Source organism: Galeopterus variegatus, unplaced genomic scaffold (assembly GCF_000696425.1).
Source record: "Galeopterus variegatus unplaced genomic scaffold, G_variegatus-3.0.2 Scaffold1199, whole genome shotgun sequence".
NCBI classification, from domain to species: Eukaryota; Metazoa; Chordata; class Mammalia; order Dermoptera; family Cynocephalidae; genus Galeopterus; species Galeopterus variegatus.
This window is the reverse complement of record NW_007727310.1, coordinates 162384-187164: the sequence shown is the minus strand read 5'-3', so window position 1 is coordinate 187164 and position 24781 is coordinate 162384. Positions and strand designations below refer to the sequence as shown.

The 24781-nt window shown below is 39.0% G+C and overlaps 1 protein-coding gene across 1 annotated transcript; it reads left to right on the top strand.

Moving 5' to 3' along the window:
- Positions 1–1314: 1314 nt before the first annotated feature.
- On the top strand, positions 1315–23930 carry PTGES3 (prostaglandin E synthase 3 (cytosolic)). The gene is made up of 8 exons (XM_008575492.1): positions 1315–1723; positions 15828–15941; positions 16110–16179; positions 16843–16941; positions 17626–17715; positions 21460–21522; positions 22485–22509; positions 22789–23930. Coding segments are annotated over exons 1-8 (483 nt in total). The 5' UTR covers positions 1315–1721; the 3' UTR covers positions 22809–23930.
- The last annotated feature ends 851 nt before the right edge of the window (positions 23931–24781 follow it).

The window sequence follows — 24781 nt, the reverse complement described above, 5'->3', positions numbered from 1 at the left end:
AAACCTGGTACAACTTGGATCCCACTAACTAATAATTGAGATAACATCTGAAGGCACTGATAAACCTGATTACGAACTATTTGTGAATATTTGAAATATTTTTAGCAAAGTGACACAGGGAAGTAAATAAATCAAGGGGCGGCAGGGAGGACTAAATAAACTATGAATTAGGACGCAATGGGTTTCAATTTTCAAAAATGTCTTGTGTGAAAGGCAGCCTTTGATAAGAGAGATTTGGGATTGCTGTCTTCTACATGCTATCTCCACTTCTGTTCCTCCGTTTTCAATTCACCATGTTACTCCTCTACTTAAACAAACAAACAAACAAACAAAAAAACCCTTCAGATGCTGTCAAGAAAAATAAGTTGAAAACAATCAGCCTGATATTCAGTGCCAGTTTTTTGTTTTTTGGGACAGCGGACCCGAACAGGAATCGAAACTAACCAGCTGAGCTACCTAGCCAGCCACCACCATTATTTGATTGTGATCTACTTTCTTAAACTATCTTGAATTATTTCCCTCCCCTCTGAACTACTGACCAGACCTCCCTCAGTTCTGTTCTAAACAGCCAGGGATTTGTGTATTTCTCCCTTACTCCGCTGCTGAGGCCTTCTGGTAAGCAACTTTTTTCTCTTGGTTACCATCCCCCACTAGAACCTAACCGAGTGAGTTGCACAAAGGGACAGTCCAAGAGACAACGGTTTAAAACAGATGGGAAACTCCTCTTCCAACTGCAGTGCAAGGAGACAACGAGCGTCCTAATCTCTCCATTCCCAGAAACCTAAACTCTCCCCTCAAATATCCTTCCTGCCTCACCTATAGCACTAACGTCTCAAAGCAGGGGCAAATGCCAAATTGAAAACGCTCCTTCTCAGCCAAAGACCTCAAATTTCCGCTGCCCCCGAACAGGGTCTCCTCTCCAACCTTTAGAAAAATGGCGAGTGGACCCAGGCCCTCGATTTTGAAGTTAGCTTTTTTCCGCAAATATCACCAGCACAAGATTTTCACGTTTTTGCGGTGGAATGTTTTCTCAGCGGGCTGGTTTACTCGCTCAAGAGTAACCAATGCTCCAATTCATTGCCCAAGGCTCCCGACTCCGCGTCCCTCCGCCTCAGCCTTCTTTCCACTGCCAAAACAGCCGTTTCTCAGAGAAATCGCCCAAGGCGCGTGGCCGGGCGGTTAGGCGGCCAACGGTTTTCTAACGCGAGAGACAAGCGCGGGAGGAGAGGCGGGAATAAATCGGACCGGGGCGGGCGGGGCAGGGAGGAGGAGCGGATGAAGGGCGGGGTCGGCGCCGGGAAGGATCGCGAAGAAGCTGGGAGGCCCCGCCCTTTCCGTAGATATCTCTAGAAAGCCGCGCAGGAGCCCGAAAACAAAGACTGCGCACGCGCGGCGGCAAGGCCCGGGCATTTTGCTGCGTCACCAGCCGCCGCCCGGTCTCACCACCCCTCGCTAGCACGCACGCACGTTCATTCTCCGTCCTCGCGCCCCTTTTCCTATACTTTCCTCTTCTCCGCGGCCGGAGGAGCAGCTCTTTTCGCGCGGTGCATTCTGGGGATTCAGGTCGAGCCCGCCGCTGCCGCCGTCGCCTGAGGGGAGCGAGGAGAGGCCGCGACTGGGGAGAAAACGCCGGAGTCGCCACCGGAGAGGAGTCGACTCCCTAGCAGCCGCCGCCAAAGAGGCCCGCCCACCCGTCCGCCCGTCCCCCTGCCCCGTTCACAATGTGAGTGCGACACTCCGCAGAGAGAAGGTCGCCTCGGCATGAGGCCGAGGCCGCGCTCGGGGCTCTCAGGCTGCGGGGAAGCGGCCCCCTGCCCTCTCTTTCCTTTCGGCCCCTTCAGCTTTCTCCCCTAAATGGTGGCAGTCGTTCCGCCTGGGGTAGGAGGTCTGGGATCCTTGTTCCGATTACCGTTGGCGGGTGGAGGACATTTTTCCTCCAAATGTCTGCTTCCCCCACCTCTAAACCGTCCCTCAGCTTCCCCGTGCTGTAAAATACTTTCCCCCTCTTCGGCCGTCTGGCTTACAGGGAACTCTCTAACTTAGCCTTCGGCCTTAAGGTCCTGTGAGCTTTTGCCATGCGGGCGCCCTGGAGGCGTGAACCCTCTGGATTGCCACTTGGCTTCTTGGGCAGTCTGGTTCTGCCGCTCTGTGATGCCAGGGCCAGGCCCCAGGCCAAGTGCACCTGTGGTGGGTGCTCCTAGAAGCCTGATGTTGCTCCTGGTAGAGCACCACGCGGTCCTCCGCTGTGAGCGGCAGGTACTGCTAGGCAACTAGAGGTAGGCCGTGCTGTCACAACTTACTTCCTCCTCCTTGGTCTTGGTTTCTTGAGTATGGGTACTTCCAGGCCGTCTCCCCACTCCAGGCCCTTGAAAAGAATGGAGATTGCCAAAACTCAGCAGCTTCCCAGGCAGCGAGGAGGAGTTACCATTGAGCAGGTAGTTCACGTGTCGAGATACTTGTGGACGTTTTCTGTGTTTTATATTAAACTTTAGGTGAGGTTTTATTACCGTCCCAATGTAAGGATTAAATAGGTATGTAATTACGTTCTGGTTTTTTTGAAAAGGAATTTACTTTTTACTTGAAACGTATTGATTATACGTATTTGTGGGGTACAGAGTTATATTTCAGTACATGTAATGTATACTGTGTGTGATGACCGTGTCAGGGTAGTTAGTATATTCATCGCAAAACATATCTTTGTAGTGAGGACGTTTGATCTAGCCATTTGAGAACATAACAGTAAGTTACTGTTACTTATTTTTATTTGTTTTTGGGTGGCTAGCTAGTAAGGGATCCCGCTATTTTAAAAAAAAAATTATTTTGGGGGCTGGCGGGTATGGGGATCCAATTCTTGACCTTGGTGTTACAACACTGCGCTCTAACCAACTGAGCTAATCGGCCAGCCCAAATTACGGTTATTTATACTTTGTCTTAAAGCGCTTAGATTTGTGGAGGTGGCTACAAATTCTTTCGCATTCTTAGGTTTTTACGATGAAGGAAAACCTTGGTGATTTTAATCGAATAAGAATTCGTGGCACTGCCATTTTCAAGCCTTACGTTCTTTGAAGGAAAAGCTTTACGTTTTTGCATGTGAGAACTGGCGGTTTTATAGGTTTGGGGGGCTGGGTTCTAACTGTGTCCTAAAAAGTAGGTATGGAGAACAACTGAAGGGGAACAATTTTTATTCCTATAGAAAGTAATACACTTTCAAGGGTTTGTATAATAAAGCAGTGATACTGACGGTGAGTATATTGGCTGGAAATCTCAATGGTTAATCTAGGGTTAACACTACAGCCAGTTGATGATAGAGAAAAACTCCAGAAGGAAGCATGTGTATGAGCATATATTAGAATTTTGGAGGATTTTCCCCCCAAAAGTGGTATCAAATAGATTATTTTTTAAAAGAAGATGTAAATCTGTATAAAAGAGCTTTTGCTTTTCCCTTTGAAATCTCGTCTAAGTAACGTAGCAAGGATTGTATTAAAATGTCTTTTATACTTTGAAGATTTGAGTAGAAAATGAGTTGCCTGATAAAGCATTACCAACTTTTAATAGAATAATGTAGCCAAACAGTATCAAGAAATACCGTGTTTAAAATGACTTGGAACAGGAACACTTTCTGGAGGTCACATAAAATAGTAAAATAGGTAAGAAACGTTAAGTTATGTAAATAAGATTCAGAACTCAGATGAAAAGTGTAGCAATCAGTATTCCAGAAAGCAGTCTTTCTGTAGTTACAGGAATGCTGCCTTCAAAATGAGCATTTTGAAGAGACCAGATAAATTTTATTCTCTTTAAAATTTTATTCAGTATGTACTATCTTGTAAATTCTTCAGGGTATCTTGTTGAACTGATGACTTAAATGAAATTATAAAATGAATGTCATGAGTCAGTTATTTGAGTTGGTGGAAACCTTTAATAGATCATTCAGTCCTAGAAAGAATCTGGCCCATAAGGGTTCATTTTGTTGCTGTATGCTCTAAACGTTTTTTAGATGTGGGGAGAGAGACATTTATGCTGGATGCCTTAAGGGTTTGGGATATGTTTTCCTCATTTGAAAGCTATTAGTGATTTCCTAGTTAAATTCGTTTAAACCTTAATCAACGTATAAAGGTTTTGTCTAGTAGCTTATATAAAAGTTCTTAATTTTACACCTACTTTAGAAAAGGCTGGGATTTTAAGACCTCCCCAATTTAGTCTTGTAGGGGGTGATGCTTTATGTTTTTTTTTTTTTCCCTAAATCAGTTAACATTGGGCCAATTAACAATAGATATAAAGTAAAATATTTTTTCTTTAAAAATATTTGAAGTCATTCTAGGTCATTCTTTTGTTGCTTTATATCTTGTACTTTAATAAATTGTCCAAAAACATAACTGTGACTATCTGACAGCGGTTAAAATTTTATTTACTTCGCCATAATTCAGCTTTGTAGAATTGAATCCCAAGAATAAAAATTTCAGTCTTCAGTCTTCAAAAGAAATTGTCATAGTGAGCATATGGTTAATTTCTATAAGTTAGAGAAAAATAACTCATGAAAGTCTTTCTTTAGTGTTGATTTCCTAACAACTGTAACATGGCAACTGGATTTTCTTTTTTTTTTCCCTGTGTTATACTTTAACTAGAAGTCAGTAGAAACTGGAAGTGACAAATCACTGGATTGCAGGCCAGGATTTTATTGCTAAATTAAGATTATCCTATTTAAGTGGATTTTCTCAGTTTAAAAATCTTCTAAAAGCAATATCATTTAGGGGTCTTATGTGGTTAGTGATTGTCCCTTTTCAGGAAAAAATACCTTTGTAGTATAAACTGTTTAGAATCAACCTAGCTGTTAAACAAGTAAGATCATGTTTTTTTCCTGAGTTTTTAACTGGAGAATTGTTGCATCTAGTTTATTTAGTTTTGGAAATTCAAAGTATGTTATATTAAACTTTTTACTATTTACTGTGTGGACTGGCAGTGAGAGATTTTTAAATTGAGGCTGCTGCTTGCTTTCAGTACACCTTTGAACTTTTATTCTTTTAACCTTACCTTGGGCAAGATGACCTCCCCACATATTGTATTCCAAAGCTGAATAAAATGTGCAGATGTGGATTTTCTGTGTCACAGTTGCACTTCATATGTAACCACACTTTTATAGAATGTTTATGTCAGGACCCCTTTTTTTTTTTTTCTTTTTAAATAAAAGATGACCGGCAAGGGGATCTTAACCCTTGACTTGGTGTTGTCAGCACCACACTCACCCAGTGAGCTAACCGGCCATTCCTACAGGGGATCCAAACCTGTGGCCTTGGTATTATCAGCACCATACTCTCCCAAGTGAGCCATGGGCCAACCCTGTCAGGACCCTTTTCAACTCAGAGCTTAATTTGGTGTACTGAAAGGATCTTAATAACAGGTGTTTTAAATTCTTTTTTATATTAGATTCCAGGATCTAATTCTTAACATATCCATTCACAAAGCACTAATTAGTATCATAAAGGGGTGTCCAAAATAGGATTGGAACCCAAGATCTCATTTTTGTAGTTTTTTTGGCAGCTGGCTGGTATTGGGATCTGAACCCTTGATCTTGGTGTTACAAGGCTGGGCTCCAACCAATTGAGCTAACTGGCCAACGCCAGGACCTAGGATTTCTGACAGAAGACTTATTTTTTCCACTTACAAAAAGGAAAAATGATTAATTTTCAAATACATGACCATGATGCTGTAGTTTCATTTTATTTGTTATAATGTAAACTGCTTCTGTTATAACCTGTGCCACACTTTTTTTAACATTTAAAATATTTTTCTTTCTTTTTTTTTTTGTTACGGATTTTCATGATATGTCACACTCCCTGAGATATGGTTATGAGCCCCGGGGGTCTAAAATTTGTCTATAATGGAGGCAGTGAGAGATTAACATTTGACCTTGTTTGAGTCTTAGTTGTATGAAGAAAAATTCTTTTATCAGCTCTGGGGATGTTAAAAGGAAGAATGCACAAAAGTAGGCACGTAGGAAGGTCATAAAGTTTCTTGGAAGAAAAGCAATAAGTTTTGGGGATGATATTAGAATGAACAGCTTTCACCTTTATATCTTAGAATGGGAATTACCTGGGCCGACCCGTGAGGCACTCGAGTGTGCGGTCCAGTGCGGCGCTGGGAGTGCAGTGGCTCTCCCGCCGCGGGTTCGGATCCTATATACGGATGGCTGGTGCGCTCAGCCAAGTGAGCGCGGTGCAGCAGGTCACAAAAAAGACAAAAAAAAAAAAAAAGAATGGGAATTACCAAACAAAGGAGCTAGCACACAAACATTCTTGGTTCATGGTGCCCTTGGTGTCTGAAAAGTTTTTTATGGTGCAAAAAGTTTTTTTTTTATTTTAAGGAGTAACAAGCAGTTGGTGTTTATTAGGTAGTTGGGCCCAAACAACTTAAATATTTCGTTTTAACAGCCTGGTAGCTGTTTGAAAAACTAATACACATAAATTGGAAGAAAAAAATAGCTTCTTACATAACCACAGCTACTAAAGAGATGTGTGTGCCTTTTGGGCACTATGTAACTTCTCAAACCTTGAAATCAGATTGGATACTTCCATCTTGCTACCTGTTCCCCATTGATTTTTTTTTTTTTTTTTTTTAATCACAGTAAACACCAGAAATCTAGTCTTGAGAACATGAAACTTAACAGAGAGGGTTGTAATGCAATCTAATGTTGAAACTGAACCACTTCAAACTAGTAGTTGGTTTGGTGTCTTGACTGAAGTTGAGTATCCCTGAATTCACCTCAAATGTGAAATATCCCAAGGCATCCTTGTGAGTTCCTCCGTAGTGTCCTGATGCTCCTTGGCACATAATTTGAGAACCACAGGCTAGTATGTTTATTCAGATCACCTTTCCAGAGAGTTTTATATAGTATTACAATTGATGTACAGAAGATCAGAAAATAAGAGAAGCATATCTTAGGGTTTCTATGACCAAAGAATACTCATGTGAGAAAGAGCTTGGTTTCATAGGATTAATAATAGGCAGGGGGGCCGGCCCGGTGGCGCACTATCGCGGCGGCCCTCCCGTCCGAGGGTTCGGATCCCACATACGGACCGGCTCCCGCTCACTGGCTGAGCGAGGCGCGGGAGCAGCACCGAGGCTTGTGATCCCGTTGCCGGTCCCTGGTCCGGTACGGGGGCAACACTGAGGGTTGCGATCCGTTGCCGGACACAGAAAAAGACAAAAAAGACAAAAAAAAAAAAAATAGGCAGGGCTTTTGATAACTACTTAACAAGTAAGAACTGCTAAGTCTGTGAACATGGAACTATTTTTTCCCTTTCCATAGCAGAACTTTGTTTTATTTCTCACTTACTACATTTAATACAAACAAATTTACCAGTTTCTTGGGGGGGGGGGGCAGCTGGCCTGTATGGGAATCCTAACCCTTGAGTTTGATGTTGTATTTAACACTGTACTCTAACCAACTGAGTTAACTGGCCAGCCAGCTCCTCCCTCTTTTTTTTTACTTTCCACTATATTAATGATGAAGACTTACCAGTTTCTTGATTCCCCTTTTGCAAATAGTAGACTAGTTATAGTTGACAAATTTTTAGTTTTTAGAGATCGTTTTTTTTTTTTTTTAAATAACGACTGGTAAGGGGATTTTAACCCTTGATTTGGTGTTGTCAGCACCACACTCACCCAGTGAGCTAACTGGCCATCCCTATATGGGATCTGAACCCTGAACCCGTGGCCTTGGTATTATCAGCACCACACTCTCCCGAGTGAGCCATGGGTCGGCCCGGAAATCAGTATTTCTGAACTTGATAACATCTTTTCTACTGCTTACTTTCTTTTTCTTGAATTTAATGAATTTTATTCTTTTGTAACCCTTGATTTATTTATTTTGGCAGCTGGTTTATTCAGGGATTTGAACCCCTTGACCTTGGTGTTATTAACACCATGCTCTAATGAACTGAGCTATAACCCTTGATATTTGAAGATACACTGGGATGTATAAAAAATTAGTATATCTAATCTTTAAGTAGCTTTTCTTCTTACTAGAAATATGTGTGGGCCGGCCTGGTGACGCACTGGAGAGTGCGCTGCTTGGGAGCGCGGTGGCGCTCCCGTCGAGGGTTCGGATCCCATGTGGAGACCGGTTCCCACTCGCTGGCTGAGCGCGGTGCGGGCGCGACACCGAGGGTTGTGATCCCATTACCGGTCAGTAAAAAAGACAAAAAGGGGGAAAAAAAAGAAATATGTGTAATTTTTTCCTAACCCTAAAATAAAGTTTGTTCCATTATTAAGCTCTAGTAAAAAGCTAGTCTACTGATTCCTATTTTCAGAATTCAAAGTTGTTGTTTTTTTTTGTCTTTTTCGTGACCAGTAAGGGGATCGCAACCCTTGGCTTGGTGTCGCCTGCACCGCGCTCAGCCAGTGAGCGCACCGGCCATTCCTATATAGGATTCGAACCCGCGGCGGGAGTGACGCTGTGCTCCCAGCACTGCACTCTCCCGAGCGTGCCACGTGGCGGCCCAGAATTCAGAGTATTTTTAATTTAGACAATCATCACACCTGGAGTAAGAGTAAGGGGGTGGCCAGTTAGCTCAGTTGGTTAGAGTGCAGTGTTATAACACCAAGGCCAAGTGTTTGGATCCCCATACTGGCCAGCCACCAAGGAAAAATAAATGAATGAATAATAAACAAACAAACTCATAAGGAGACTGTTATTACTTCTGAATAAAGTATGTGAGGTTGTGTACAGAACATATCCTCTCCAGCATCTTATGTTTTTAAATATCTAGATAAACAATAAGCTGTTTTTCAAAGTACTAACAACCAAAGAAGATTATTTTATGATGCATCACCTATTAATACATCAAGAAAGATAAACCACAGCTAGTAATGGATGTGATTTCCCCAATCCCATATTTCATAAGAGAAGGTTTTTGTACTAAATTTCATCTAGCTTGAATGTAAGCTTCTTAAGTGCAGGGATTTTTGTCTATTTTGCTGACTATCTTACTCCATAATTCCTGGCACCACATCCAATAAAAAATTCACTTAATGAGTAACATTTAAACTCCAAATGTATTTTAGCCATATGGCTTGGCTATATGAGGTGCTTGATGGTTAGGGTTGATGCTAACTGGAGTCTTCTACTGTTGTTACTATATTCTATTATAGCATATCTTCAGTATCTTATTCTATACAGGAAAGTAGATCAGTAGTTGAAAGATAAAAGTTTGAGAGAGTGCCATTTATAAATCAAATCTGTGGTTTTATAATTGAGGCTTTGCTGTGTTTTGGGAAGTATGGGAAAGAAGTACCACTAAGTTGGTAAATACCCTCAGTACATTTGACTAATTTGAGTCCGTTATTTTAGGAATGTTTAGCTTATTGGTTACAGTTTGGTCAGACTGATCATCTGTTTCTTGACTGGATCAGTCCTCCCCATTGTTTTGTAACCTAAGGGAGTTGGCTGTTTCGTAAAAATTATTATTTTTTCTGTTTCTGATTTATTTCTGTGTGAGGCCATTAATTGAAGATAAAGCTTTTCAGGTTTTAAAATATTTGCCCATTTTTATCATAAAGATGATTGTTAATTAGCTTATCGTTATGCAATGTTTTGCAGTCTTCTACATATTCTTATTAAAGTAGAGCATTTTAAAACGGTCGTTTTTGGGGCCGGCCCTGTGGCTCACTCGGGAGAGTGCGGTGCTGATAAAACGGTCGTTTTTGCTGTTTTCTTCAGTACATTTGTCATATGATTTAGAGATACTAATATTTTGTGACCTGGTGATAGTATCCTAATTTTTTCCCAATGACTTTTAGAGTAAGGATTCAGATAGTAATGATTTGTCGCGTTTGCATATGTAGAAACTTTAATTTGTATGGAAATCAGTCTGATTGAACACTACCATGGGAGAAAGGTATTAAAGGTAGCTTGGGGAAATATACCAAAATGATGTGGAATTCTATGGGAATTCTACATGTGTATATATATATATCCCCAACGAGGTTGATTTAAGTAATATATTTTAGAGGGTGGTATTATAACAACATCAAGGTCAAGGGTTTGGATCCCCATTTCAGCCAGCTTCCAAAACACAAAAAGAAAAAAATGTAGGAATCATTTTTGGCTTGTGGGCCACCCCCAAGTTTAGAGAATTTAAATTTGTTTTTATCATCTGGGAAATGATTGTATTAGTTTGTTAAGGCTGCCATAACAAAGTACCACAGACTGGGTGGTTTAAGCAGCAGAAATTTATTTCCTTTCAGTTCCTTGAGGCTGTAAGGTCAATATCAAGGTATCATCAGAGTTATTTTCCTCTGAGGCCTCTCTCTTTGGCTTGCAGATAATCATCATCTTGTGTCTTTTCTCTGAAATTGTCTGTCCTAATCTCCTCTTAAAAGGACACTATTCATACTGGATTAGGGCCTATCCTAAGACTAACAAGACTTAATTACCTTTTAAAGACTCTATCTCCAAATGCATTCATATTCTGAGGTATTGGGGGGTTAGGACTTCAACATATGTATTTGGAGGAAACACAATTCAGCCCACAACAGTAATATAGTAGATTACTCTTAATGTGAATTTGATAAAAGAAGACTGAGCTCCCCTTGTTCCAATGTCCTTAATGTGAACAGAAACAGAACAGCTGATATACTTGGTGTGTTTTTAGTTTTTTTAAAAGTGTACTTGGTTTTTGATGTAGCCGCTGTAATAACCAGGTCACCATTAGTGTGTTCCTTCTCCATTACTATAGGCTCTTAATATGCATCTTGCCCTTTATAAGGTAAACAGTACTGTTAAGTATCTTCAGATTATGCAGCTACAGAAGCATTTACCAGAATTTAAATAGGTTAATAATTTTTAACTTTATTGTGTAATTTTGTCGAAAATAAAAGGTAGAATACTACTGTGAATTCTCATGTACTCGTTATTCATTTTCAACCATTATCAGGACAGGGTCCATTTTATTTTTATCTGTTGCTCCCCCTTCTTCTCCCCAATGGATTTTATTTTGAAGTTAAAATCACAAGTTCTACAAAGAAGGAATGTCTATAATCTGGACACTGATGGCAACAAATGCTGTTTACCAAAGCAGAAGTTTCTGAAATGTTAGAGTAAATGATAGTTGGACAAATGTAGCCAGAGTTTATGAGCTGTAGCTATTGGAGTCTTCATTTTCTTAGTTGAATGGAAAAGATTGATTTTGTTTTTATGTTTTTGGGGGGCTGGCTGGCCAGTACATGTTTTTATGTTTTAAATTTAACATGATTTCTCAGTTAGACTTAATTGCTCCAAAGGAAGAAAGCATTCTACACAAAAATAAATTAATGTCACTTAAAAAAATATATTTTTTAAGGCCGGCCCGTGGCTCACTCGGTAGAGTGCGGTGCTGATAACACCAAGGCCACGAGTTCGGATCCTATATAGGGATGGCCGGTTTGCTCACTGGCTGAGCGTGGTGCTGACAACTCCAAGCCAAGGGTTGAGATCCCCTTACTGGTCATCTTAAAAAAAAAAAAAAAAAAAAAAAAAATTATATATATAAATATATTTTAGACACCAAGAAAAGAGAATAATTCCCCATGTACTCATCATCCAGATTCAGCACTTACCAAGTTTTTGCCACATTGCTTTATCTATCTATCCTTTTTTCCTTTCCTGAAGTATTTTGAAGCAAACCCATATACTTCAGTTTTTATATGTAATGGGTATTTTTTCCAATAAAAACTATGCCTTTTACACCTTAACACTAACAATGTCTGTATCATCTAATACCCTGATCATATCCATATCCATATTTCCACAGTTGTTTCAGTATCTCTTTTTATGTTTAGTTGGAATCAAGATGCAGACCAGGTTTATAAATCGCACTTGTTTAGTAAATCTCTTAGGTCTCTCTTAATTTAGGTCTCTCTGTCCTTCATGCCATCGATTTGTTAAAGAGACCGTGTTCAGGATTTGTCATTTGTAGTATCATTCAGCTTCTTCCTTTTTCTCATACTTCCTGTAGATGGTAATTAAGCTTCAAAGGTTTATTAAATTGGGGTAAACTTTTTTTTTTTTCCCCAAACAAGTATTTTTTGTTTTTTTTGGTGGTTGACCTGTGTGAGATCTGAACCCTTGACCTTGGTGTTATAACACTGCGCTTTAATCATCTGAACTAACCAGCCATCCCCAAACAAGTATGTATTGTAGTTAGTATACAGGAATACATCATGTTGCATCAAATCTGGTGATATGTATCCCATTGTCCCACTTCTAGTGATGCTAAGATTGGTATGTTCTTCATTAATTGTGTTTATCGTATCACATCCATTGATGATCATTGCCAAGTCAGTTTAAGGGTTGCAGAATGGTGTTTTTCTTGTTTCCTTCCACAACAAAGCTAGTGTTCTGTGACATCTCCCTCGTAAACTGCCACTTCAGTTATAGTGAACTAAGGTTCATAACGAGAAGGAAGGAAGAATGCCAAATTCTTTTATTGACAGTTTGTAAAGCATTGGTGCTCCATCATTTTGTAGTGATCTAGAATCGTAGGTAGTTTGTCTTGATTTTTTTATTTATTCAACTAATTATTTGATTTTTGGGTCCCTGACCAGTATGGGGGATCTGAACCCATGACCCTGGTGTACCAGCACCATGCTCTCCCAATTGAGCTAGCTGGCCAGCCCTGTTTTTTAAACTGATAACAAATTTTGGGTTTTTATATTCAATATATTTGCAGTCATTCTTTTTTTTTTCTTTTGATTTATCAATATACAGTGTAGTTGATTTTCATGTCCCTTTACTTTTTAAAAATTCTCCTTTCCCTCCTCCCTCTCCTCCTGCAGTTCTTTTTGATGCTCAGATTGCCTTTGGCCAAGGGCAGACCCTTTTTGTTGCCTACTGTTTTGACTGACCTTGTTGTCTTTAAAGTTTCATTTTTTTTTTTTTCCTTTTTGTCTTTTTTACTGACCAGTAATGGGTTCGCAACCCCTCGGTGTCGCACCCGCACCACGCTCAGCCAGTGAGCGGGAACCGGTCTCCACATGGGATCCAAACCCTTGGTGGGAGCGCCACCGCGCTCCCAAGCGGCGCACTCTCCAGTGCGCCACTGGGCTGGCCCTAAAGTTTCATTTTCACCAGATGTCCCAAGCTAGTATTTCCCACCCTTAGACTTAGGATCAGCCATTTCTCTGAAGGAGCCCTGGTTCCTTTTAGTTGGAAATGGTATTTTGGCACTGGAGTCATCATTGCCACCAGTTGTTATCACTAATGCTGTTTTAAAAATAGGACAATCAGTCACTTCCATTTTAAAATCTGTCACTTGAATTTTCTATAACGTTAGCAAATATTTTCAGTTAAAAACAGAAGATGTTACCAGATATTGAGAATAATACTTTGGCTAGAAGTAATGTGTGGCCTATTCATAAAACTCCTAAATTGTTTTTTAGATGCATTAACATAATAACAGTAGAAGTTGTAGGGCCAGCCTGTGTCTCACTTGGGAGAGAATGGCGCTGATAATACCAAGGCCATGGGTTCAGATCCCTATATAGGGATGGCTGGTTGGCTCACTCAGGGAGCGTGGTGCTGAGAACACCAAGTCAAGGGTTGCAGTTCCCTTACCAGTCATCTTTTTTTTTTCTTTTTTTCCTTTTTGTCTTTTTTCGTGACCGGTAACGTGATCGCAACCCTCAGTGTCGCACCCACACCGCACTCAACCAGTGAGCGGACCAGTCTCTATATGGGATCTGAACCCTCGGCGAGCACCGCCGCACTCCCAAGCACCGCACTCAACCGAGTGCGCCACCGGGCCGGCCCTCCAGTCATCTTTAAAAAAAAAAAAAGTTGTGATTCACTAGTCCACAGAAGTTTGGTTAGACTTCTTTTTCAGTCATTTAAAATCTGAAAATCCCTTGAACTTGTTAAGACAAGTGAACAGATATGATGTTGTTGGTTGGGGGGGGGGGAACAAGTAAAGGGACATGAAAATCAACTACAATGTATATTGAGAAGTTAACATAAAAATTGAAATTTTTTAAGAATCTGCTGATAGGTGCCTAAGGAAATAGCCTTAACCTTTGCTGATTTGCCAGCATTTAGACTGGAAACTGCCATGTGTGATTTTTTTAACCTACTTCACATCTGATATCAATATGATTAGTCAAGTTTAACAGTTATGTAAAAATGTTGATGAGCAGTTGACTGCAACTCTTTATTTATAGAATAACTTCAAACTACTCCTCCTTAGAGCTGGGAATTTCAAAGTTCGGAAACTAAATCCCTTTCAGTTGAATTGGTTTATCAGTCATGTTTGAATATATAATAACCAATATTTTTTAACATTTTATTTTGAAATAATTCTAGACTTATGGAAAAGTTGGAATGAAATACAAAGAATTCCTGAATGCCAAATAACTAATTTTTGTATTATCAAAGCAGCACATATTTATTTCTTTAAAAGTAATTAAAACAGCTGGGTATGACGTGGTGCTACCGTCTGTCTTTCCTCATCTTTTTGGCTCATTTTTTAAAGGCAAATACTGTTAGTTTTGTGCGTGCGTGCGTGCGTGCGTGCGTGCGTGTGTGTGTGTGTGTGTGTGTGTGTGTGTGAGAATTCTAGGAATTATGATGCATATGTGCAAACATTTGTCTCTTGAATAACTTGTCTAAAGATTACTTTAGAAAATTATTTACGACATAAAATCTTTATTGCCTGTTCATCAACCATGTTTGAATGTATTTGCTGGTAGTGGTTTTTTAGCCATATCCTTTTTTTTTTTTTTTTTTTTAAAAGATGACCGGTAAGGGGATCTTAACCCTTGACTTGGTGTTGTCAGCACCACACTCAGCCAGTGAGCCAACCAGTCATCCCTATATAGGGATCCGAACCCGTGGCCTTGGTGCTATCAGCACCACACTCTCCCGAGTGAGCCACGGGCCGGCCCTTTAGCCATATCCTAAAACATAATTTTAATATATGGGTAGAGCTTTGGCAGCTGACAGAATGAAGACAGGAGCAGATCAACAATATTAAGAAAAAAGCAAATAGAAGGTTGCTTCTAGTACATATTGGATACGTGTATAGAGTAAAAGATGAAGAAAAGTTTTCATTTAATGTAATTATTTAGAATCATAAAAGATTTTCTTAAAAAGATGACTGGTAAGGGGATCTTAACCTTTGACTTGGTGTTGTCAGCACCATGCTCTCCTGAGTGAGCTAACCAGCCATCCCTATATAGGGATCTGAACCTGTGGCCTTGGTGTTATCAGTACCACACTCTCCCAAGTTAGCCATGGCCTGGCCCTTAGAATCATAAAAGTTTTAAGTTATGTTTGTCCCTACTCTCCCCCCCAAAAGTCAGATATAAGCTGCAAATGAGGATATTTTTAAAGACAAACACTGTAATTTTCCATACTTTTTGATTCCCACAGTTCCTAACATTGTAAGTTAGAGGTACTGAATACTGTATTTTCAGTTGAAAGTGGGTTGTTTCTCTTGGTTTATTAATTCTGTAAAATGTAGTTTTAGGAACAGGACTCTAAAGTAGAATATAATTTTTCACAGACCTAGCTAAATGGTTAACACTATTAAGCACTGGTTTTTTAAAATCTCTCTCGTTATGAAATTGATACCATTCTGAAACTAAACCTTGTTAGAGCCTTATGTTTTAATTTGTAATGTAGCTGTTAGAGTAGAAATGTAGATTCTTTTTAAAATTGTAATAAAACAGCCTCAAAATAATTAATCAGTGCTATAATGGAGTAGAGAAATACATTACTTACATGCTAAACTTCAGAGGTTATGTGAATATTCAGTTAATGATTTTCAGCTTGACTTTTGTCTAATTTTATCTCTTTGTAGGCAGCCTGCTTCTGCAAAGTGGTATGATCGAAGGGACTATGTCTTCATTGAATTTTGTGTTGAAGACAGTAGAGATGTTAATGTAAATTTTGAAAAATCCAAACTTACATTCAGGTAATTTACCACTTTTACATCATTGAGTAAAATAAAAATCTTGTTTCCAACAACTGAATGGCTTTTTGGTTTGCTTGTTTTGTTTTCTTTCCACTGAAATTATTACTAATCTTTACCTCTTGAAGATGCTTATTTCTTCTTCTTTTTTTTTTTTTTTTTTTGATACAGTTGTCTTGGAGGAAGTGATAATTTTAAACATTTAAATGAAATTGATCTTTTTCACTGTATTGATCCAAATGTAAGTAATCTTGATACCTTACTCCTGATTTAAATCATGAGAAAATGGACATACTTCAAGTACTCTTTTTAGCAGTAAGCATTGTTTTTCTTAACAGTTCAGAGGCTAACTAGGTATATTTATATTTTGCAGTATTTTTTCCCCTTGCCTTCAAAATATTTTTCTGAGGGCCGAGCCTGTGGCGCACTCAGGAGAGTGCAGCGCTGGGGCCACGGGTTCAGATCCTATATAGGGATGACCGGTGCGCTCACAGCACTCACTGGCTGAGCGCCGTGTGGCCAGTCTCAAAAAAGGAATATTCTGCATATTCTTTTTGTTCTTGCTACTGTTATTTGGACTCAGGGCAGTACTCTTGAGGCTTGTCTGATTTAAGCATAAAATCTTTAAACTGTGGTTGCGCCATATTTAGTTAAAATTTTTAAGGTTTTATTTGTTCGCTTTGTGCAAGGAAGGAAATAATGATATCAGGTATTAGAAACTTTCGAGGGTTTTATTTTTGCAATTGGGTGGTTTAGAATTTTTAGTGGTCAAGGCTATGTTGTTTATAGAGAGTCTAGAAAATGTAGGAAAAGAAATGTGAAAAGAGCTAAGAAATTACAAGCTACTTTCTGTCCTATAGTGATCTTAGAGAGATAAATGATGTGATAATGATTTTATTTTTAGGATTCCAAGCATAAAAGAACGGACAGATCAATTTTATGTTGTTTACGAAAAGGAGAGTCTGGCCAGTCATGGCCAAGGTTAACAAAAGAAAGGGCAAAGGTAGGTTTCATTTTTTTTTTAAGTTTAACATTTTTATTTTAGTAGTAAAAGATACACTTGTTTGCCATAAGGAATATAGTATTTTTGTTTCATAGCTAAGTTATAAATTCTCATGTTCTATGTTTTTCCCCTACTTTGAGGTTAATTCATCCGTTCGTCCGTCCGTCTGTCTTTCCCCCCCGTGCCCCCAATTAAACTTTGCTCTTATTATAAGAGATTTATTAGTTTAACTTAACACCAGGTGTGGTCAGAATGTCAGTCACTGGTTGGTTCAGAATCTTTTGCATTGATGAGACAGACTCTGCATAGAATGCTTTTTATAAATTACTCAGATATCATATGGGAGTATAGCTTGGTCTCACTGAATAAATTACTCAAGCATATGAGAATAGTTCCTACCAATTTATTTTTGCTGTTTAAAAAGGTACGTTTAACAACTGAAAAAAGCTTCATTGAAATTATATTTATCATTATTGCATTTTATTCCTTTTTTTGGGGTTTTTTTTTTTTGGCATCTGGCAAGTACTGCCTTTGATTTCACATTGATTTATCTATTTTAATCTTTTTTTGTATGTTAATTACATGCCCCACCGCTGCAAAAAATATATATATGTATGTATGTATGTATAATCTTAAAAGTACAAGTCAGCCTAATCATGGAGTGATGTTTGTATTGATCTATAGCTTAATTGGCTTAGTGTGGACTTCAATAATTGGAAAGACTGGGAAGATGATTCAGACGAAGACATGTCTAATTTTGATCGTTTCTCTGAGGTAAGTTCTTCCATCTCCCCCACCCCCCCCATAACATTTCTATATAGTTATTTTTTTTAAGTATGTAGTTAATTTGGTTTGATTTTTAAGTGTATAATGGTATTCAAGAGATATTTTATTTTCAAGATCATTCTATGGTAACACCGAGTAAGACCTTAACAGTAGTGATTTTTTTTTTTTTTTATTGTTAGGTTCCAAAGTTGATGTTTAAAGGCAGACAGAAACTAAACTGTACAGTTTATCAGTCCATCACAACTAGTTTTTATTTCAGTTTTAGAATAGATTTTTTTTTTTAGCATGAATGCAGTAGTTGGCTTGCATTTTTGAGCTATATAATACAAATATAATCCTTTAAACACAAGAATCATGGTGAGATGTTCACAATGAGAGGTGTGCAGGGTTTTTAATTTGCAAAAACGGGGAGAAGGGTTTAAGGTTTAAGCAAGCCTGTTTTCTAAGATGTCACCCATATAGAAATACATATTGCCATGGTCAAAGAAAAAATGATTAATCTACCTGTAGGCAGAAGAGGCCTCATCAAATACAGTGGAATAAAGCTGATTAGAAATAGAACATTAGGTTGTTGGTTGACTATAACCCATGAAATCCTTTTTTCATTGCAGTTTGAATTTTTTTTTTTTTTTAAAGATGACCGGTAAGGGGATCTTAACCCTTGACTTGGTGTTATCAACACCACGCTCACCCAGTGAGCAACTGGCCATCCCTATATGGAATCCGAACCCGTGGCCTTGGTGTTATCAGCACCACACTCTCCCGAGTGAGCCACAGGCAGGCCCGCAGTTTGAAATTTTTAATCAATTAGACTTTATTTGTATTTCTTCTTTAAAAACTAAGAGTTAAAGGAAGCTAAATTTCCAGCTTCCTGTATACAACTGTTTATTTAATATCTCTTTTCATGGCTCTGGTACCATGATTTCAACATACAGGAGGTTATCGTATTCATGTGTTCTTCTCAACTGTGCTATTAACCTGTCATGATAGTGCCACCGTTTATCCAGCTGTGCAAGTCACAACCTCATAACACTGTTCTTTTGTACTGTGCTATCTTTGTTCTGTTTTTGTTTTACCTCCTAAATAGCTCTTGAATACATTCAGTTCTGTGTTGCTATTGTATCCTCAGCACCTAGCATTGTGTTTGACACATTTTGAGCATTTTTCTTGCCCAAAGAAACTTAACAGAAGTATTCAACCATGCCTTAGGAGGTAGGGAAACTCTTTGGCAGTTACTCATGTTATTCAAGACTAGATGGGCCGGCCTGTGGCTCACTCGGTAGAGTGCGGTGTTGATAACACCAAGGTCACGGGTTCGGATCCCATATATGGGATGGCCGGTTTGCTCACTGGCTGAGTGTGGTGCTGACAACACCAAGCCAAGGGTTGAGATCCCCTTACCGGTCATCTTTAAAAAAAAAAAAAAGACTAGATTGCCCAGGATTTTTATACTGAGAGATTGGACTACGTATCTTTGAGTGTGTGTGTATTTTTTAATTTTTATTTATTTTATTTATTTATTTATTTATTTTTTCCTTTTTTTGGTCTTTTTTTTTTTTACTGACCGGTAACGGGATCGCAACCCTCGGTGTTGCACCCGCACCGCGCTCAGCCAGTGAGCGGGAACCGGTCTCCACATGGGATCCGAACCCTCGGCGGGAGTGCCGCTGCGCTCCCAAGCGGCGCACTCTCCAGTGCGCCACCGGGCCGGCCCTTTTTTGTTTTTTAATTAATTGAGGTAAGAATGCTTAACATGAGATTCACCCTCTTTTTAAGTGCACACACAATACAGTTTTGTTGACTACAGGCACAGTGCTGTGCAGATTTCTGGAACTATTCAACGGGATCACAACCCTTGGTGTTGCGCCCGCACCGAGCTCAGCCAGTGAGCGGGAACCGGTCTCCACATGGGATCCGAACCCTCGGCGGGAGTGCCGCTGCGCTCCCAAGCGGCGCACTCTCCAGTGCGCCACCGGGCCGGCCCTTTTTTGTTTTTTAATTAATTGAGGTAAGAATGCTTAACATGAGATTCACCCTCTTTTTAAGTGCACACACAATACAGTTTTGTTGACTACAGGCACAGTGCTGTGCAGATTTCTGGAACTATTCATCTTGTATAACTAGAACTTTATACCTGTTGAACAGCACTAACCTCACCCGTTTTTCCTTTCCCCCAGCTCCTGGCAATTACCATTTGACTCTGTTTCTGTGCAGATATCTCATATAAGTGTATTCATGCTGTATTTGTCCTGTGACTAGCTTTTTTCACTTAGCATAACGTCCTCCAGGTTCATTCATGTAGCATAAGTAATATTCCATTGTTTTAAAGACTGAACACATTCCATCGTGTGTACGACTAGGTATCTTTTTAAGGTGCCTTCCAATTCTGAAATCTGGGTAAGCATTTTTTTTTTTAACCTAAGTAGGCATGAATGAGGCATATATTTTTATTTTCCTTTTTGTCTTTTTTCGTGACCGGCAACGGATCGCAACCCTCAGTGTCGCGCCCGTACCGGACCGGGACCGGCAACGGGATCGCAACCCTCGGTGTTGCTCCCGCACCTTGCTCAGCCAGTGAGCGGCCGGTCTGTATGTGGGATCTGAACCCTCGGCGGGAGCACCGCCACACTACCAAGCGGCACACTGTAGCAGTGCGCCACCGGGCCGGCCCGAGGCATATATTTTTAAAGTCTCTGATTTTTTCTTTACAATGTTATGCATTTGTTATGTAAATAATTTTATTTTTTGAAAATTTTAATATTACAGAAAAGTAACTCCGTAAGTTTCTCCCCATCTTAAAATAGTTGTTTAGTATTTGGTTACTTGTCTCTCTTTAAATAATAATACCGTTTGCTTTATGATAATAAACAACTGAAGATGGAAAATTATACTTCCTATGAGTGTGTTCTACTGTTCTGCTTTATTGTTACTATTATTCCAGTATACGGGGGTATTTTCCTTGTGTACATTTTTCAGGAATTAGTTTTATTTGCAGTTTTTTAACTTCAGAGTTACTGCCGTTGTGCCTTCAAGTCAATATTCACACCTTTTATACAACCTGATTATTCTGAAGGACTTTATTTTAAAATATTTTTTGGTTCTTCATAGTATTTAAAGTCATAATAAGAATATCATAATACACATGCCACCTAGCTTAAAATACGATGCTTTACAACTATAAGTGAATCCCATTCTTTTTCTTAGCCATCAGAGGAACTATTCAGAATTTTTATTTAGTTTGTATTTTTATTTTTATTTTTTTTTGTCTGTTTCCGTGTCCGGCAACGGATCGCAATCCTCAGTGTCGCCCCCGTACCGGACCGGGACCGGCAACGGGATCGCAACCCTCGGTGTTGCTCCCGTGCCTCGCTCAGCCAGTGAGCGGGAACTGGTCTGTATGTGGGATCCGAACCCTCGGGCGGGAGCGCCACCGGGCCGGCCCCCAGAATTTTTATTTTAATTTCTCTAGCATACATAGGTATCTTGCTGGATGAATTTTAGTAACATCCCCTTTCTTTAAGGTGAACTTAGTCCTAACTCCCCTACAAGTTTTCAGGATTTTATGTAATAACCTATTATTTACCTTTTCCAAGGGAGGGTACTTAAGTTTATTTTGCATTCTTCATTTGTGGAAATCTATGACAGACTTAAGGTTTATTCTGGAGCATGCAACCTAATAATTAGGACTTAATTTAACATCATTTTTAAAACTAATTTTTACACTTCAAATAGATGATGAACAACATGGGTGGTGATGAGGATGTAGATTTACCAGAAGTAGATGGAGCAGATGATGTAAGTGTATAAATTCTTCTTTCTGTTTACTTTAGTAAGAAACAATGTATTTATAGGTGGGTTTATATAGATTCAAGATTGCTTTTTTTGGCCACTTCTTGGTTTTTGCTTAAAAATTGCTCTTCCCCATGATTTTTTTTTTTTTTTTTTTTTTTTTTTTTTTTTTAAGATGTGCCCATTTTTGAGGGATGGGTACTTAACTAGGGAACTGATGTTTCGTGGACCATTCCTCAAGGGTCCAGATTTCAAAAGAGTCACTGCATAGAGAAATCATATATTTTATTCAATTAAGAGTTAGTTTAGGGATTATTTTGACTAAGAAGGTAAGTTAAATAGGTTTTATAGTGGGATTGGTTAGAGACGCTAATAAACAGATGGACAGGGCTGGCTGGTCAGCTCAGTTGGTTAGAGCATAGCCTAAGGTCACGGGTTTGGATCCTCATACTCGTCAGTCTCCCAAAAAAAAAAAAAGGATGAACATTGTGAAAGTATAAGATATACTAGACCACTTTTCTCAACATCCCCCCCAGCATCCTGTTATCATCTTCCAGAAAGTTATTCAGTGCAGTTTGGAAAATATTTAGACTAATTTAAAAGCCAGGATTACAGTTCATTGTCTTCTGTCAGTACATTGTTCTTCACATTGAGCCATTTTTCCTCTTTCTTTGAATGCCAAGTGAGAAGAGCAACAATTTAGGGAGGGATTGATTCAAAGGGTGGGCTAAATTTTCACCAAAAGGTACACACCTTTTCAGAAAGATTAGATCTTCAGCTGTACATCTGTTCACCTTAGGTAAACCTGCTCTTAAGATCAATGATTAAATTCCTAGGCTTGGTATAACCATATACCTATGCTACTTTAGTCAAAAATACAGTGCTTCAGGTTTTTAAAGTAAACTGTTCACTTAGCAGAGGAATGTTTGATCAGCTTGGTAATTTTTGTTTTTTAATTTCTTCTGCAGGATTCACAAGACAGTGATGATGAAAGTAAGTGTCTATAAAAAATATGTTTACACAGTGATGGTTCACATCAGAGACCAAACTCTCAAAAAGAGATTAACTTCTTAATAATTCTTGGAAGAGAAATGATTTTTTTATTGCCTTGAATAAATAGCCAAAGCAAAAATGTGAATGATTTGAGATAGTAAGACAACCAATTAATTTATTAGGGAACTATTTATATTTTTGGCTACTTTTCCTATAAGACTTTAAAGTTGGTAGATTATTTTCTTGTACTTCATACTAATGTTTTAAAAATCCTTTCAGAAATGCCAGATCTGGAGTAAGGAATATGTCATCACCCGGATTTTGAGAAAGAAAAATAACTTCTCTGCAAGATTTCATAATTGAGAGAATTCCTGAGTTGATAGCTCCAAAGGCAGATGCTGTATTTGCCTTCTTTAACCCATTTTTCAACCTGTTTGTTTTTTAAAAGGCTTCACTAAGGGTTGACATCTACCATTGTATGGGCAATTTTAAGTCAGCTAAGGCAATAACCTTATGCATGAATATTTCCCAGACTTTCATGAAGCTGTTGAGGTCCTAGGCAATTGATAAAGCAGTTGTGATAAATAAAAACATTTCACTTAAGTCTCCTTTAGTTCGTAATATAGATACTGACATGATAGAAAGCACTCAGCTTAGGGAAAGATAATTAAATTTTAGATTTTAGGACATGGACTCAAGTGGCTGAAACAAATTGGCTGATACCTTAATCTGGTAACTTGCTGTTCCGCTGGTGTATCCTTCAGGATTGTTCCACTAAAGTTTATTTTTCAAAAAGTTTACTTCACATTATTTTTAAGTGATCACGTGTCAGTGTTTCAGATGTATCTTAGCTAAAACTAGTGAATGCCCTAACTTAGATGGTTTTTGAAGCCTATACATTTGGTATTGTTTGGCCCTTAAGCTTTACATCTCTTAGCATGGAGGACAAAGAAAGCTGTACATTGTTGCTTGAGAGTCTGTACGTTTAGACCAGATTTGTATTTGCACTGTCAGTATGGCAAACGAGTGAAAAAATGTTAATACACTATTGGATTTTTTATTTCTTTTTTTGATTCAGCTTATACCAGGGCTGAAAACCTCAACTTATGTTCATGACAGTGGGGATTTTTTTAAATGTCTACATTCTTTCTAATAAACTGTTGGAAGACTTCTTGGCTGTCCTTTCAAGTGTCTGGTTTACTGTAAATTCATGTATTCACCATTTACTGGAATGGAGTTTTTATTTGAAGACGAATTTGGGACTATTCCTCTGTTTGAAAAAAGAGGCTTGCTGTAATATCACAGGAAACCTTTTTGAAGTGGATCTGTAATAGAAGATTGTAGATGCACTTTGCAGCAGTTGGAAAAGAAAGTGTTGTGACTTCATTGAAATAAAACTACATGTGTTGTCCTCCTCTAAATCTTTGAGCTTCCGCATTTTGGCAGTTTTCATTTCCTCACAGCCTTCTGTCATAGCATAGAAGTGCTTCATTTGATTGCACTTCTTTATGTCAGATATTCAGGACCTGTATTGCAAGCAAACTTAAAGTGCTGGGGATACAAAGATTAATCCTTCAGGTGATCGCTGAGGTCAAGGAGTTAACAGGATATGCCCAGGGACAAAAAACTGGAAAAACTGGATAGATGGGAAGTGCAATAGTGGAGATGCACAGATGGGAAGAGGATCACTGGGGGAGAGTTAAGTGTAAGTAGAGTGAGGGTATCATTACTTTTTTGTCCATTTTAATATGTGGTGGTTCAGGTGCTATATTCAGTTCCCTGAATATCCTGCTTTTATTCCAAGGAGGTGGGGAAGGTGATAAGTTGCTGCAGTACCACTAACTAGTTTTGTCTGCCAGTTTAGTTTTGGGCTAATTTTAGTTTCTCCAGTTTCAGTTCTTTTGACAAATCAGGAAATAAGTGGTCATGAATTTGTATGACAAGGCAATCAAATCAAAAGTATAACTTCTTACTCATGGCTTACCCAGGCATGAGAATGCACTAGTTAGGAGGCAGGTGAGGGAGGCAGACACTTTGTGGAAAACCTGAACATCTAGTTGCTTTGGATGAGGTTGGGGGTGGGAGGTAGGCACTTCCCAGTTGAATCTTAGAAGCTAACTGCCTGTAGAAAGGTGACCTGTCATATGGGGCAACTGAAATGGATGGGAGTTGGAGGGAGTGAGTTTTTAACAGGGTGAACTAGAAATCTTATTTTCTGAAGACCTACTTTAACTCCTAAATTCTCTCCTTGTATATGTATCTCAGACCTGTG